This window comes from Lygodium microphyllum, chromosome 15 (assembly GCF_053477565.2).
Source record: "Lygodium microphyllum isolate KBCC chromosome 15, Lygodium_microphyllum_v1.1.10, whole genome shotgun sequence".
Taxonomy (NCBI): Eukaryota; Viridiplantae; Streptophyta; class Polypodiopsida; order Schizaeales; family Lygodiaceae; genus Lygodium; species Lygodium microphyllum.
Genome location: NC_141149.1, coordinates 9,468,930 through 9,483,040, shown reverse-complemented (window position 1 = coordinate 9,483,040; position 14,111 = coordinate 9,468,930). Strand labels below are relative to the sequence as shown.

The window sequence follows — 14,111 nt, the reverse complement described above, 5'->3', positions numbered from 1 at the left end:
AAACTAAAGCGACAGGGTCGCTGGATCCTGCCACAGCAAACCTAATGTATTGGAAGGGTATGACCCTAATCCAAGAATAATAGGAATCTTGCTAAGTTGCAATTGATTCCGGATCGAATGCGGGTTGCATTCGGAGATAAGGAGTCAATCCTTAACAGTTTGCCAGCTAAAAGACCACTGAAATTGATTGTGCTTGTAACAGTTTAGAAAGGACTGTTTGCATTGTTTGCTCAATGAACTAAAGGATGAAAATATATCTAAAGCTTCAGGTTGGTGCCTGAGAGGCAGCTTCAGTTACCCCCGACTGCCTGCCTGACCCTAACCAAGGGGGTTGTGAACCGCGCCGGGAACGTGGACCGAACCCGCCGTGAGAGGTCTCTCCGTTGAGTTCTGCTTGGAGCAGGAGGACGCTTGGGTGCCAGGGGGGGCTCTGGCTGTAAATCCCTCGCCTTCCGGGTCCTGCACAAGAGACTAACGTGACTCGGGATTGGATCTCGAGGCCCGCATACTAGTCTACGGGCGGAAACTTGGGATAGTAATCACAGGAAGGATTACTGGATAGCCTTCGGGCGGATTATGAATACGCCTACGGGCGGGAACTCCTTGTATTTCAAAGATAAAAGGATATAATGATAATAAAGGAGTTGTTTGATATTGTTTTCTTTATGTCCTGTGATAAGATTACGTGAAGGAACCAGTGCTTAACAGGGTTAATCAAGGAAGCTGTTTGTATGTGTCAAACTAATGTGGTAGGTAATTACATAATTAAAACAAACCGAGGAAAGTACGGAGGATGGACCATGGGTCCGTCCTATGGATGGGTGGTCCCGGTTAGCCGGGAACTTTTCTCAAGGTCTTCAACGGACATCACCGAAACAAGAAAGGAGAACGATGACTTGGAAATACCAATTACCCGATTCAAGCTGTTTTAGGGGAACGGAATGGGACTATGCCTTTTGGCAGAGAGGTCGAGCCTTGCATCCCTCTCGTTTCCCATTCTCCTTGAACCAAGTGCAGTATGAATTCGCTTCAGACCGGGCGTTCTGCGTAAAGAAGTTCGATCAGGTCTGACGCTAGTCGTTAGCAAACGACCAAACAATTCCGTTCGATCCTAAGTGGAAAGCGCCCAGGACACTTCCGTTACGGGGCAGACGTGGAAAGTCCTAGATTACAAAACCCGCAACATTCCATGGGAGTGCCGGGTGGAGTCTTCTAGACAACCTTTCCGATGGACTGCTAAGACGTGTCCTAGAGGATGTTAGTGGACACGTTACATTATCTACGACCACATGACCATGAATATTTGAGGCCGAGTCGAAAATAAAGACTTTATGGGTATGCTAAATGTGCCAGAGGGTTGTCCATCTAAGAAATTGGAAAAGGCAGGCATAACTCGAGTGCAAAGAAGACAATGAAGGCATCTTGCCTATAAGACCCAAGAACAAGAGATGAAGAGGTGAAATTTGAATTGGTGTCTCATCACAAATAGTGCAAAAGATGCAATGGGCCCACGAATCTTGCAAGCACGTAGGACATCCCCAGCAGGTAGAAAGACCACCGATAAGCAGCCTCCACACAAAAACTTTCCCCTAATAAGGAATCTTGGGCCTCCACAATTGAAGAAAACTATCCTGCCACTTCTCTTTGCTATCCCGGGCATGCCAAGCTTTATTTGCTTTGTCAATGACCCATTGCTTGTCCTCTACCATCTGTGGTAGATCTGATTAGCCAACCTTCTTTGAAAATCATCCAATTTCACAAACATCCAATCCTACCACAGTAAAGCAAGTTGAAAAGCAAGCAATGGATTATACCGCTAAAGTTGGTCCTGCAATTTGTCTATAACCTGTAGGTACCCAAAAATGCTAGCGTATGTGCCGGAAAGAATAAAGATGGGACTGCCTGAGAATAACATCATGTAACGATTGCGGCCCAATTGAGGCATCCGATTAAATTTATCTCGTTGCAAATCTTTATTTGACCAATGAAGTAGCCTCGATGTGGCCAACACTTCTACATGCAATGAATTAGCTGCCTTTCGAAGACCGATCCAAATCTCTAGACGTGTTGGCAAAGGCGAGTCAACAGGCCCTTAAGCTATTCCACATTGGCTGAAAACAGCTCATTAGGGAAGCCATCCCAACCTAGACTTTTCCTATGGGGTAAATGGCATAGCACATCCTCCACTTCTTCCTCGGTGATATCAACTCCCATCATTTCCTTTCATTCAAGCTTGACTTGATTTCAAACAAAGTCACAAATGTATCTTTAAGAAAAAAGAATAGAATCAAAAAGAACTTCTTGCAAACCCAACAAAGATATGTAGTATTAAAGGCACATCAAAATGATGGATGTGGGTTCAACAACCATTTCCCCTTCGTTGTTTATCAATCACACAATATTCTCAAGGGCATATTTCTAACACAAACGAGCAAAAAGTAATGAGTCTGACAATTAGTATCATGCAATGCATCCAAACAAGCCAGCCATTTAAACTTAGCACATTTTTCCTCTTGTAGAGCTTGAACTCTACATTTCAACCATTCAGAACATGTGGCCAAATCATCAAAGTTGTCCCCAGCTTATTGCATATTGAGCAAATGTCCCAACAAAGAGTGCATATATTGCAATTCAGCATGAAAAATAGATGCATGCTGAATACCATACTGCCAGGACCATAATTGGCAAGAAATCCATTTCATAAGTTTAGGAAATTCATTTCATACCTAGGCGACGGCGTTTCATAAATGTATGAAACACATATTTTAAACTTTCACAAATGCCCGCACTCTAAATGTCTTGGTACTTTTGTAATCATCATTTATCATGGATTTACTTAGCTTGTTATCAAGGGGCTTCATGTCTAGTCACAAACCATAGAGGATAAGACTTAAAGAAAGACAAAAGTAGAAAAGCAATTGCCCTCAAGCAAGAGTCCTTAAAGAGCCTACATCATATAACCCACAAGTGCCAATTGCTTGATTCGAGTTGCATAGAAGAAGTTAACTTTGCATTGACTCTCCCATTGAGGGAAGACTCCATAGACATCATTATATGTTTGTTTTGGACACTACATTTCAGACTACCCAGCTTTGGCAATAAGAATAAAGGAAACAACATAGTAAACTTTTTCATACTCGTGACACCACCACCTCATATAGTACATACATACAGTAGAGGAGGATCAAACTCATGAACTAGCAACGCAATCCTCGAGTACTATCACTGACACACTGCACTCTCTTGATGACGATGCCACTACAGTATTGAAATTATCACCAACAAAACCTTCATGCCTAGTCGTTCCAAGGTGACAAGCTCAGCTGATCTAGACAACTATTGATCTTCCAACACACCAATGGCTCATTCCACCAACCACCCTGAATTAGACTGTGGTTGCCAATTGATGAAGTTCACCTGGCTACCCTTTTAACTAGTCGTTCCTCTCCGAGCATGTCATGATTATGCCGCTCTTGTTGACAGATTCCACTGCTGGTCCACCAAAGTTTGAAGATGTCCACATCAGAGTATGCTGCTTTCAACCAAAAGTCAGTCATCAGATAATACAGTACCAAATCTCCCTAAAAATCACAATCAGGATCCTCTACTTTCAGACGTAGGGCCTCCCACTAATCTGACATCGACTGTAGTATGTCCGCTTCATGTAATCATCTTCTCATGCAAAGGTATCTCCAACATGGCATGTGTCTGTGTTGTCTTCAACACTCTTCCCAACTAGCTTGACTCTCTCCCAAGCAACACGTTCAGAAATACTGATAGCAGCAATCCTTCTTGGTTGGGTCACCACCATATGATCTTCAGCTCACAGCCACACAAATACCGAGGCCATTCCTTCACAAGGGCCTTTTTTCTCATGCATGCGCAGCCCTTTCTTCCCCTCCAAGATCATCCAGAAAAAAACAGCCCTTTCCCAAAAAGCATGACCTTTTCCAAAAAGAGGTAATCTCCTCCCACTATGTTGATTCTTAAGACTGACCTCCAATGTGATAATGCTTGGCAACAAATGACCGCACTATGTAGAGTAAGGTAAATTGAATGGGTTCATTACTATGTATAATCATCCTCCTTCCTTCATCTCACATTATGTCCTTCAAGGTGAGTTAATAACAACATAATACCCTCCGCATCAGCATGTCTTTCCTCAATGTGATTGCCAAATCCTAAGGCCTCATAGTTTTCTTCAGAATAAGCACCGTTCAACGAGTGTCTCACCACTTTTTGACACCCTCTCTTTTCCTTCATCCATAAAAAACACATGGAAAACGTTGCCAAAAAGCATATGAAGCCACACTGAATGTACTCCCTGGTCATGTAATGACACCTGCTTCTCCATCAAGAGTATTGAGCCCTTCATACACCTTCCAGACTCCTTGTCATAGCATTGTGAGTTCCTCTTCCCCTGTCATTATTTACCTAACATATGGAATATAAAGCAAGCATCAAAATTCTATACAAGCTACCATATTAGGCAATCCAAAACATACTAATAGCGATGCTGACTTTAGCTACTCTAAACATCTGACTCACAACCACAGCATCATGACAACAGTTACATGGATATTGGCATTGATTGCCATAGTTTTATTTTGAGTTGTTATCCATGATGATTGCATACATTAATTGTTCCTTTTACAACTAAAGTCGATGTTGGAAATGGATTGTGGATCATGATGCATACAAATATTGATGCCATGTTGAATGTTCATTTGCATTGTATAGAATAATGAATAATGTCAATCTATGTTTTCTACATCACATGACTCTCTTTTTTTCGTGAATATAATTGAATTAGATAGTGAATATTTACATCATACCACAGGTCAACATTCTATCTATAACAATTATTTTCTATTACATCAGACCAAGAGGTCAGCATACTCTGTCTCTCTCACTCTTTATGTAACTAAGTAACTAATATTTACATGAGGCCTGCAGGCTATCAAAACAACCAGAACAACCTATTACATAAACAGTACTATCAAATCACACAGAAGGAGCAACTGGAGTAGAATGAACAATCGCCATCCAAGGAGCAGCAATATCCAAAAGAACCAGGTCTGCTGACATCATAGAGGACATTTGCCATAACACTATTCCTCACACGCGGACCACATGCCCATGGATGCCCGATGCTGAATCAAAAATAAAGGCATTGCGAGTACGCCATATATGCCACAAAGCTGTCCATCTAAGGAAATGAAATAGGCAGGAACAATCTGAACTTAAAGAGGGCATAGAGAACATATCTCCCATAATCCACGAACGAACTGATTGGCGGTGCTGAGTCACCGAGGACCGAACACGGGAAATGAAATTCCAGATCTGTCACGCAACAGGGCAGGAGACAAAGAGATGAATCAATCTCTCATCACATGTAGTGCAGAAAACACAACGCCAGTAGAGATCTTTCGAGCACAGAGCACTTCGCCCGTTGGAAGACCCCCAATGAGCAGCCACCACATGAACACTTTTCCCTGATACGGGACCTTAGACTTCCAAAGCTGGATAAATCTTTCCCTCCACTTCTTTTTACTGTCTCTACGATGCCATAATCTATTCACTTTCCCCATGACCCATCTCTTGGCTTCCACCATCTAATGATATATCTGATTAGCTGACCTTTTCCCAAAATCATCAAGAAGCACAAACTACATCACATGACTCTCTCTCTCTCTCTCTCTCTCTCTCTCTCTCTCTCTCTCCATATATGTGTGTGTGTGTGTGTGTGTGTGTGTGATCTCAAATGAAACCCGTTTCATACCTACCATTTCATAAACCCTTGGCAACTATGGGGTCAAGACAAGGCACGTGCATTATCCCTAAAAACAGACCATGCATCAATGTCCCCCAAATAAAACTTGCATGCTAAACTGACCAGTTAGCTACTGCATGTATCCAAAAAATTGATCATCCAATAGAAAAATCTGATTGAAACGCAAAGACGAGCAAGCAAGAAGAGCCTTGAAGGCATGCACTAGTCGATGAGTCATGTCCAAAACCAAGGGGTAATTATCCGAAAGAATATGATGCCTCTCCACCCACATGTTAATCTCTGCTGAAAGGAAGGAATCACTCTAGAAAACGTATATTTTATCCAATCGGGCCCAGGTTTCCAAATGTTGAAGGCATCAATATGTATAGCCGAACTCACAAGAATGTAACTACAACCACATGTCCTGTTTCAAAGCCAAGGCAACCATAGGATCCCATGCTTGACGCACAAGGCCATCCATAACAAAGTGAGGCAAAGTCACCTATTCCATGGACAAACAAACATTAAAGTTGCCCATGACAAGCCCATAATTTGCCATGGACAAAGACTACAAATCCTCCCAAAGTTGGCAATGGTCTCAAGTTGTATTAGATGCATACACAACTACAAACCACAAGACCTCCCCCTTCATACATAAAAGACCAGGTCTCTCTCTCTCTCTTTTTTTTTCGTAATGGATGTTATATTTATAAAATACTAAACAACAAAAGAGTTACAAAAGTCATGGCAAAGACGCAGAGGAAATTGCCATATGCCAGGGAAGTAAGTCCTCCCGAGGGAGTAAGTCAAAGTGCCGAATGAGATCTATCTGCCAATGCCAGAGACCTTTAAGCCTAGCAATATGTCCCTGAACATTAGAGGCTGAATCAAAAAGAAAAGCATTCCAAATGGTCCAATTGTGCCAACAGCCCCAGTATCTAAGAAAGTGAAACAAGATCTTCATATGAGACTGTGCCGGTGTGGGGTATTTGGGCCGCACAAAAACCCAATCAAATTTCTTAGCGAGAGGGCAATAAATAAATCAATGATGGGCCGATTCCACACTGGTGGTGCAAAAGAAACAATTGCCGTTGGAGATTCGACACTTGGAAAGGGCTGAAGCAAGAGGAAGACCACCAATCATCGCCCTCCAAAGAAAGACCTTGCATTTGAAAGGTGTCTTGTTCAACCAGCCCTCCATCACAGTTACCTTCCACCATGACTGGGATTTACGCAATCCCCATACAGTATTAGCTTTAGTAATCAGCCATTGATGATCTTTAATCAGAAGATGATACACCTGGTTAGCTGAGGCCTTTTCCAAATTCAGTCGGCCTGCAAGGTCCCAGTCCTGCCAAGGACGATCCAAAGCAAGGGCAGGAAAGGGTTGTCTGCTTTGGAGTACCATCAAAAGCTGTCCCCATAAATCACGGTATCCACGAGGGATCCTGAAAAGCCTCTTGGCTGTACAAAACGATATCAACACATTGCGACTGGCAAGGGTGGCATCTGCAACTGAAGTCAAGCCCAAACGTGCCATGCGGTTAAATTTTGGTCTGAGCTCATGTTTGCCTTCCCAAGAAAGTAATCGCGAGGCTGCCAACAATTCCAATTGAAAAGAGTTAGTAGCTAAGCGGTCCTCCGCTGGATGCCACTGAGCCTTCTGGAGAACCAATTTCCAGGATCTTTTTTTTTTTTCTTAAATGGCACAATTCATTAGATTCAAACAGCTACAAGCCTAGTACATGTGTTTCTCGTTGCAATTTGGTAACAAAATCTGATCCAACTGATTGCAGAATGCATTCAGAAGAACCTTACAAGAGTATCTGCTGCTAAAACCTACAGAATATCTCAAATAAGAGCTCTAATCAAAGAGACTGAAGCCCATATCATCATCAGATTCCTCTTCAGGCTCTTTTTTCTCTTCTTTCTTTTCTTCCTTCTCCTCAGCCGAAGCAGCAGCAGCACCACCACCTGCTACAGCTGCCACAACTATGCCACCACTACCAGCTGGGACAGATGCAAACTTCTCCCTTCCTGACGCAATCACCTCAGCAATGTCCTTTCCTTCCAACTGGCTCAGCAAGAACTCTATGCGATCATCATCAGCCTCAGCTCCCACGGAGCCAAGAATGTTCTTGATGTCATCTGCACAGGGGGAGGCATTCCCGCCGAGTAGTGCAAGCAGATATGCCGCGACCACCTTCATGGCTGCAAGCCTTCTTTTGCAGGGAGACGACGGGCAATGCTGCAGAGTTGCTAAAGCGATGGTCGCGAAGAGCAATTTCCAGGATCTCTCTCTCTCATGAAAAAGCATGCATGCTTGCATGTAAACAAATATGCTAATGTTTCAAAATGGCCAAAAGGTCAATCAGCCCAAAACCACTACAGCAGAATATATTCAGCATTCAGCATCAGATGATGCACATATAGCAAAAGCACAAGAGCACCAACACTTAGCAAGCAAGGGCTAAATCAATTTTTTATGTAAATCTCATTGAAGCTTTGGGTTCACATAGTGAAACAAACTAATAATGATCAACTAACTAAGAAGAAGTCCAGCAGCAATCAGCAAAGCTATTGTAAATGACTTTAGCAAAATCTACAAGCACCAATCAAATCTCCTCTACAAACCCCATGAAGAAGAATGTGAAATTACCTATCTAGGGATGTATCATCCCAACTTTCTTCTACTCGCAATTTCTCTTCGTGATTTTGATTGTCTGCTCCAAAATCCGTTGTTGAAGCATGTAAACAGAATTTGGAAACCCGAGACTTCCATAAAAGCACATGTTTGCATCCCACTGCAAACAAAAAAGATGGGCTTGAATAAGGAAGTCAAAAACATACCCATATACAGATGTAGCTCATAACCCATACAACAAACTTTGAGTTGATAATCTTTCTATCACAAACAATATAATTTCATGCACAACCAAAACATTGAAAACTAATTACTTAATGTAAAGAAGCTATTATTCAATAAGCTAGGCATCCAAACCACTAGGTTAAGTGTGAGAACTTTGAAACTCGTCAATCACCCAATCTCCTCTTGAAGCCCTTGATAAACTCCAACCACTTGTCCTGCTAAGAAAGCTCTCTGATGGAAACAGAGAAGTGGAGAAATGGACAACAAGAAAAAGAGTGAATACCAACATGAAGACTGAGTATGTAAGGAGTGTGCCCCACATATGTAACCATTGTGGCTGCAATCTAGCTGACCTAAATTAATCTGACCTGTAGCTCCAAGTTTGAGCTACTTCCAGCTAGAACATCATATGAAACCTCCCAACAATGGAGTAATATCCTCCATGTGTGTGCCTGGTTTGAATGTTGCCAGTCCAATCTAAATCTGAGTAGCCATTTAGAGTAGTGCCTCTATGTTACTGGATGCCAAGAGATACAATACCTTTGTGAAGCATTAACATACTGGCCTATCAATGAGTCGAACGAGGAGAGGTAGAAAACCAACTCAGAACATTGATGAGAACAGGCCTAGTATTGGTTCAGTAAAGAAGGGACCTGACCAACTGCGGATACCTGGTGGCATCCTCAACTACTAGTATGAATAGAGATAGATGTGCTGCACCTTCATCTCCCCATCCACTACTGATCGAAGCAGCTCAGCCCATGCATCCTTCTTTCCCTCAGTCACCTGTGCCCATGTTAGATGCACTTGTACCTTTAACTTCACCCAACTGCAGCCCCCACAGATACTGGTTTTTTATTCACAGGTCCCTGGCACTCAGCATGGGAAGGAGACTCCCCTCTTAAGGGAAGAGAGAGAAAAGGATAAGGTAGTTTCATTGGTCCCAGACACCCAGCAGAGGCCACACGAGAGAGGAGCTAGAGGATATGAGATGATTCCCTTCACTCTGTTGATTTTCCTACGCTTCACAAGGCTGCAAAGATTGTAGAGACGAGGCAGGATAGAGTCTATCCTGGATGGCAAAGGAGACATGAATGGACCATGGAGCCACACCCGTTTAAGAGATTAGAAGCTCCCGTGCCGGTCCTCTAATGGAAGATTGGTCATCTGCAAGGGTGAGACAAGAAGTATGTTCAAACAAATCAATTGCATAAATTTAGCATCATATTTTCGAACCTTGAATAGGGGTGCATTGTGGATGGCAATTAATGAGGCTAGTAACATGCAGAAGAGTCAAAACACTCCATCTGTATCAAAGAAAAGTAGGGATTACTAGCTCGCAAAACGTCTGTTTTCTTGTGTCCATGTCCAAAAAGACCAGAATTTGACCCAGATATATAAGTGTGCCAAAAGTTGAGAGGAGAGTACCGCCAGAAAAGTTTGCCAAATCCCTGAACCTGAAATTTGGTATGCAGCTTATTGGAAATTCTATCTGATAGTTCTCTAGTTACCAACACAAATAGGCTACTGTCTTTACAGTATGTGAACATTACACACAATGAGGCAGGTCACAAGGCAACTAAGAGTTTTCCAACTTATGTGTTAAGGCTTGATTTCCACCACTTTAGTGACCCATCCAAATTTCAAACAGCAACAGCATGCTTATCACCCCCAATAGTGCGTAATAAGTAAAAGTGTGCTTATTGCCCACAATAGTAGAAAAATCTGACAATAATCTTTAAGAAACCGATTAAGCCTCGTTTGTTGGGAGGCAGGAGAGAAATGTGCAGACACCACACACATAAAAGAGGTCCCCCAATACTCAAGGATGAAGAATAAAGAAGATGAGCCACCTTCATCAAAGGTCCTCCAAGGCAAGGAAAGCAATCCAATAGAAGGTTGGACAGTAATGAAAATAGCCACCTAGTTCAGCACATTGTTTGGGATCTTTTGGAAAAAGCTGTCAAAAAGTTGTGAGGTGTCAATCTATCTGGAGTAAACGAGGGCTTACGATGTTGGTGTATTCCTAATTTCAGAGGCGTTGAGTGTGTTCCAGGTGTACTATTATACTCCCTTCAGAAGTTTTGAAAGCTCAAAATGGACTCAATTATATTCACTTGAGACAATATATCAACTCTTTTCAGGCTCTAATGTGATAAGCTGGCCGACTTAGATCAGCAATTGCTCTACAGATACATGAAAATGTAGCAACTCGAGCACTTGAATCAGAAGCACAAACTGGCACAGCATAGACATAGAAAAGTGTGACAGCAGGAGAACAGAGATTGCAGGAGGACAGAAATATCTGTTCGGGAGACGCAAGCCTTCTTCTACAGGACTGACAGAGATTCCAAGCACCTTCTAAGGCCTATTTCACCAAGCAATTCACAGTTCGGGCATACGTAAAAGCTCCAAAAAACAATGGCTATAAGTAGGGATGATATTGTGCAAGAATTTCTTCTAAGCCAATACAGAGTGTCCCGCACACATCGAGTCTATCACTTCATTGATTGCATCAGGCAACTACAGAATGACCAGTTGGACAGCTTCCATGTAAAGGTTGTGATATGACAATAATACTAACATATCAGGGAACGGTAGAGTGACAAATTGAACAGCTTCAATGTGGAGGTTATGGCAGATTCATACGAACGGTAAGAAACACTTACAGGACTTATTGACGAGCGATCTGTGAGGCAATGAGAGAGCCCCGCCGCTTCCAAGGGATGAGAAATGTGAGCGGAAGGCACGTTTGGTTGGAAACGGGGTAGGAAGGATGGGATTAAGGTCGCCGCGGACGGCCAGAAGTCCAGACATCTCTCTCTCTCTCTCTCTCTCTCTCTCTCTCACACACACACACACAGATGCCAATCCAATCTTGCATGCATGCACTCAGCTTCTTAAACCGCTCGATTTCTCTCTGTCAAAATGAGACGTAAGGGAAAGAGTGCAAATCATACAGAGCTGTGGCTTTAACAGCTCTGAGAGAGAGACAAAGAGAGAGAGCGAGTTGAGAGAGAGAGAGAGGGAGGGAGCGGGGAGCTCCAAAGCGCTGCGAGATTTTGGGCTATCCTCTGGGTCGGCCCTATGATTAGTGCCACGTGGACGCCACGTTGCCCCCCCCCAAACCGTCACAACCGGGTATCTGTCGCAGTTGCTGCTCGTGCTGAACCTCGCACCACACAATCCCACGAAATGTAGCGGCGTGTGAATACCGGTTATATATATGATTGCAACGCATAATCCAACCAGGGTATCCTACACTTTATTACAAATCCACATGAACCCCCACCTCAAGCAAATCTTAATGCAAACCTTCCCATTGGGGTAACCCAACCACCACTTCAGCGTCGTCCGATGTTGCCTCATTTTTACCCTTTCCGTCCTACGTGAATTGCATAAAATTCTTTAAATAGTCCAACTAAATTCATCATATGGTACCAGAAAAAAGAATTTGGGGTATTTTAATGCTTTTATCAAGCACACCTAGTTGTAATTGAATATTGAAGAGTTCACAAAAGAGTGACAATAAGGGGCCAACATTTGAATTATATTCAACGACACGTTCTTTAAAGGTTTTACAAAAACTAAAGTACGAAAATAATTTAGATGGCTCAATTGTTTGACTCACATTTAGCTTATCTATTCTATATATTATTTAAAGCTTTGCCCCAAGGATCCTAAACCAACAAGAAAACTCGTGAGGCTATGTAGCACAAGGAGGAAAGATTTCGTATTTAAACAAGAAAGAGGTCTTTTTTCAAGGGTTGAGTGGAGGAGGCAATCATCTTCCATCGTGGTAGTTTTCTTTCCATCATGGTGCTCTCTCTCTCTCTCTCTCTCTCTCTCTCTCTCTCTCTCTCTCTCTCTCTCTCTCTCTCTCTCTCTCTCTCTCTCTCTCTCTCTCTCTCTCTCTCTCTCTCTCTCTCTCTCTCTCTCTCTTGTGTGTGTGTGTGTGTGTGTGTGTGTGTGTGTGTGTGTGTGTTGGCAAGGTATGCACACTATTGTGCAAGTCCCCTCTTCAAGTTACATGCCACCCACCTCCTCCTCCTCAAGCAACACCTCAAGACTGCCACCTCCATCATCTCCTTCAAAGCTACCTCAAATCCATACTAAGGTCAAAGATAGTGGGCAAGCATCTCATGTAGACCTCTATGAGATAAGCATCTCTCGTTGTGGATGGGTAGGCATATGGCATAGGTGATTCGCAAATAGGAAGTAGACAACCAAGCATACAATATTAGAGAGTACAAATAGCTAGCAAAGGTGGTACCTTTCAGAATAGGTAGCCATAGAAGGTAACGGGTAGAAGACCCATTGGTGGAGCAAGTGCAACTAGAGAAGACCTGGCGAGAGCAATCATGGTGGTGAAGGCATAGAGTAAGCAAAGTAGCCATGAAAGTGAAGACGCAGGTTGGTGGCAAAGTGGTGAATGAGATGCATGCAGAGTGGTGAACTAGATGCATGGAGATGTGCACGTGCGTGCGTGCATGCGTGTGTGTGTGTGTGTGTGTGTGCGTGTGTGTAAAGGTGGTGCTCTAGGGCAAAAAGGTGGGAAAATGTGTTATTTAAAGAAGAGGTGTTGTGGGGGAACCTTGTACACTAGAGATAAAGGCCCAAGTCAGCATTAAAGTTGATGCCCACTACTCCCTAAGGTGGGCAAATGTTGCTTAACTACCCTCATAGATCTTGGCCCTTAACAACTAGGAGCTCTTTGGAGGTGATAGCAATATGCAATGACTCTCTCTCTCTCTCTCATACAATTGTGAGTTTAGTCAATTCATTCATTCTCTCTCTTTATTTAATTTTATTATGCAGCAACACTAGTAGGTGTACCATTATTTGGATTTCATAGGCCATTTTGGCCTCTTAAGAGATATCAATATACATTTCTTTCTTCCTCTAATAATGTTACCACATATTTTCATATTTATGGGTATCTCTCAAAATTTATTACTCTTTGAATCAATTAGATCAATGAGATCCCTTTCAAGCATGCTAAGTTTACACAATATAGGAATTGAAGAAGAAAATACTAGGATGCTTTGAATTGAGAAAGTCTAGATTTTATGGGACATTTTTGGGAAAAGATGGTTTAATTTGATATTTTCTCAAAAAATTCTTAATAAATACTTAAATACTTTGAATGTTCACATAAAGTAATTAAAATATATAAAATTCATTGATCCTCATACATATTTTAAGGCAATATCTATATCTCTAACTATAGAAAATGTCATTTCTCACTTCTTCTTTTAGTAAATGCATTTTAATACTTTTTCTTCTTTTACTTGTAATTGTATATATTATTAAATCATCATAAACTAATAATTATTGTAATATCAGTTTATTTCCCCTTATTGTAATATCGACTTTATTTCCCCTCCTGATGTTTGGTAAGGCCATAGCCATTCGTTGGCTCTTGTTTCTAAAGGGTCTCTATGCATAGAGTTTTTTCTCTTACATTTT

General features: G+C 42.2%; 2 protein-coding genes across 2 annotated transcripts in view; both read right to left on the bottom strand.

Annotated features, from left to right (window-relative positions):
* LOC148024258 (protein PAM71-homolog, chloroplastic-like) overlaps positions 1-11,785 on the bottom strand; it is a 90,533-nt gene extending 78,748 nt beyond the window's left edge. Inside the window, exons 1-2 of the mRNA XM_087693858.1 lie at positions 11,312-11,785; positions 8,433-8,577 (exon numbers count right to left, since the gene is read on the bottom strand). Of these exons, the coding sequence (XP_087549984.1) occupies positions 8,433-8,577; positions 11,312-11,459 (293 nt within the window). The 5' untranslated portion in view covers positions 11,460-11,785. The remainder of the gene's footprint in view (positions 1-8,432; positions 8,578-11,311) is intronic.
* On the bottom strand, positions 7,490-8,048 carry LOC148024259 (large ribosomal subunit protein P2A-like). Its single transcript, XM_087693684.1, has one exon. The coding sequence runs from the start codon at positions 7,980-7,982 to the stop codon at positions 7,638-7,640; it is 345 nt and encodes a 114-aa protein (XP_087549810.1). The 5' UTR covers positions 7,983-8,048; the 3' UTR covers positions 7,490-7,637.
* Positions 11,786-14,111: the final 2,326 nt, after the last annotated feature.

Excerpts from the sequence above, each read along its gene's own strand:
- LOC148024259 (XM_087693684.1), bottom strand. The coding sequence starts at position 7,982 with ATGAAGGTGGTCGCGGCATATCTGCTTGCACTACTCGGCGGGAATGCC.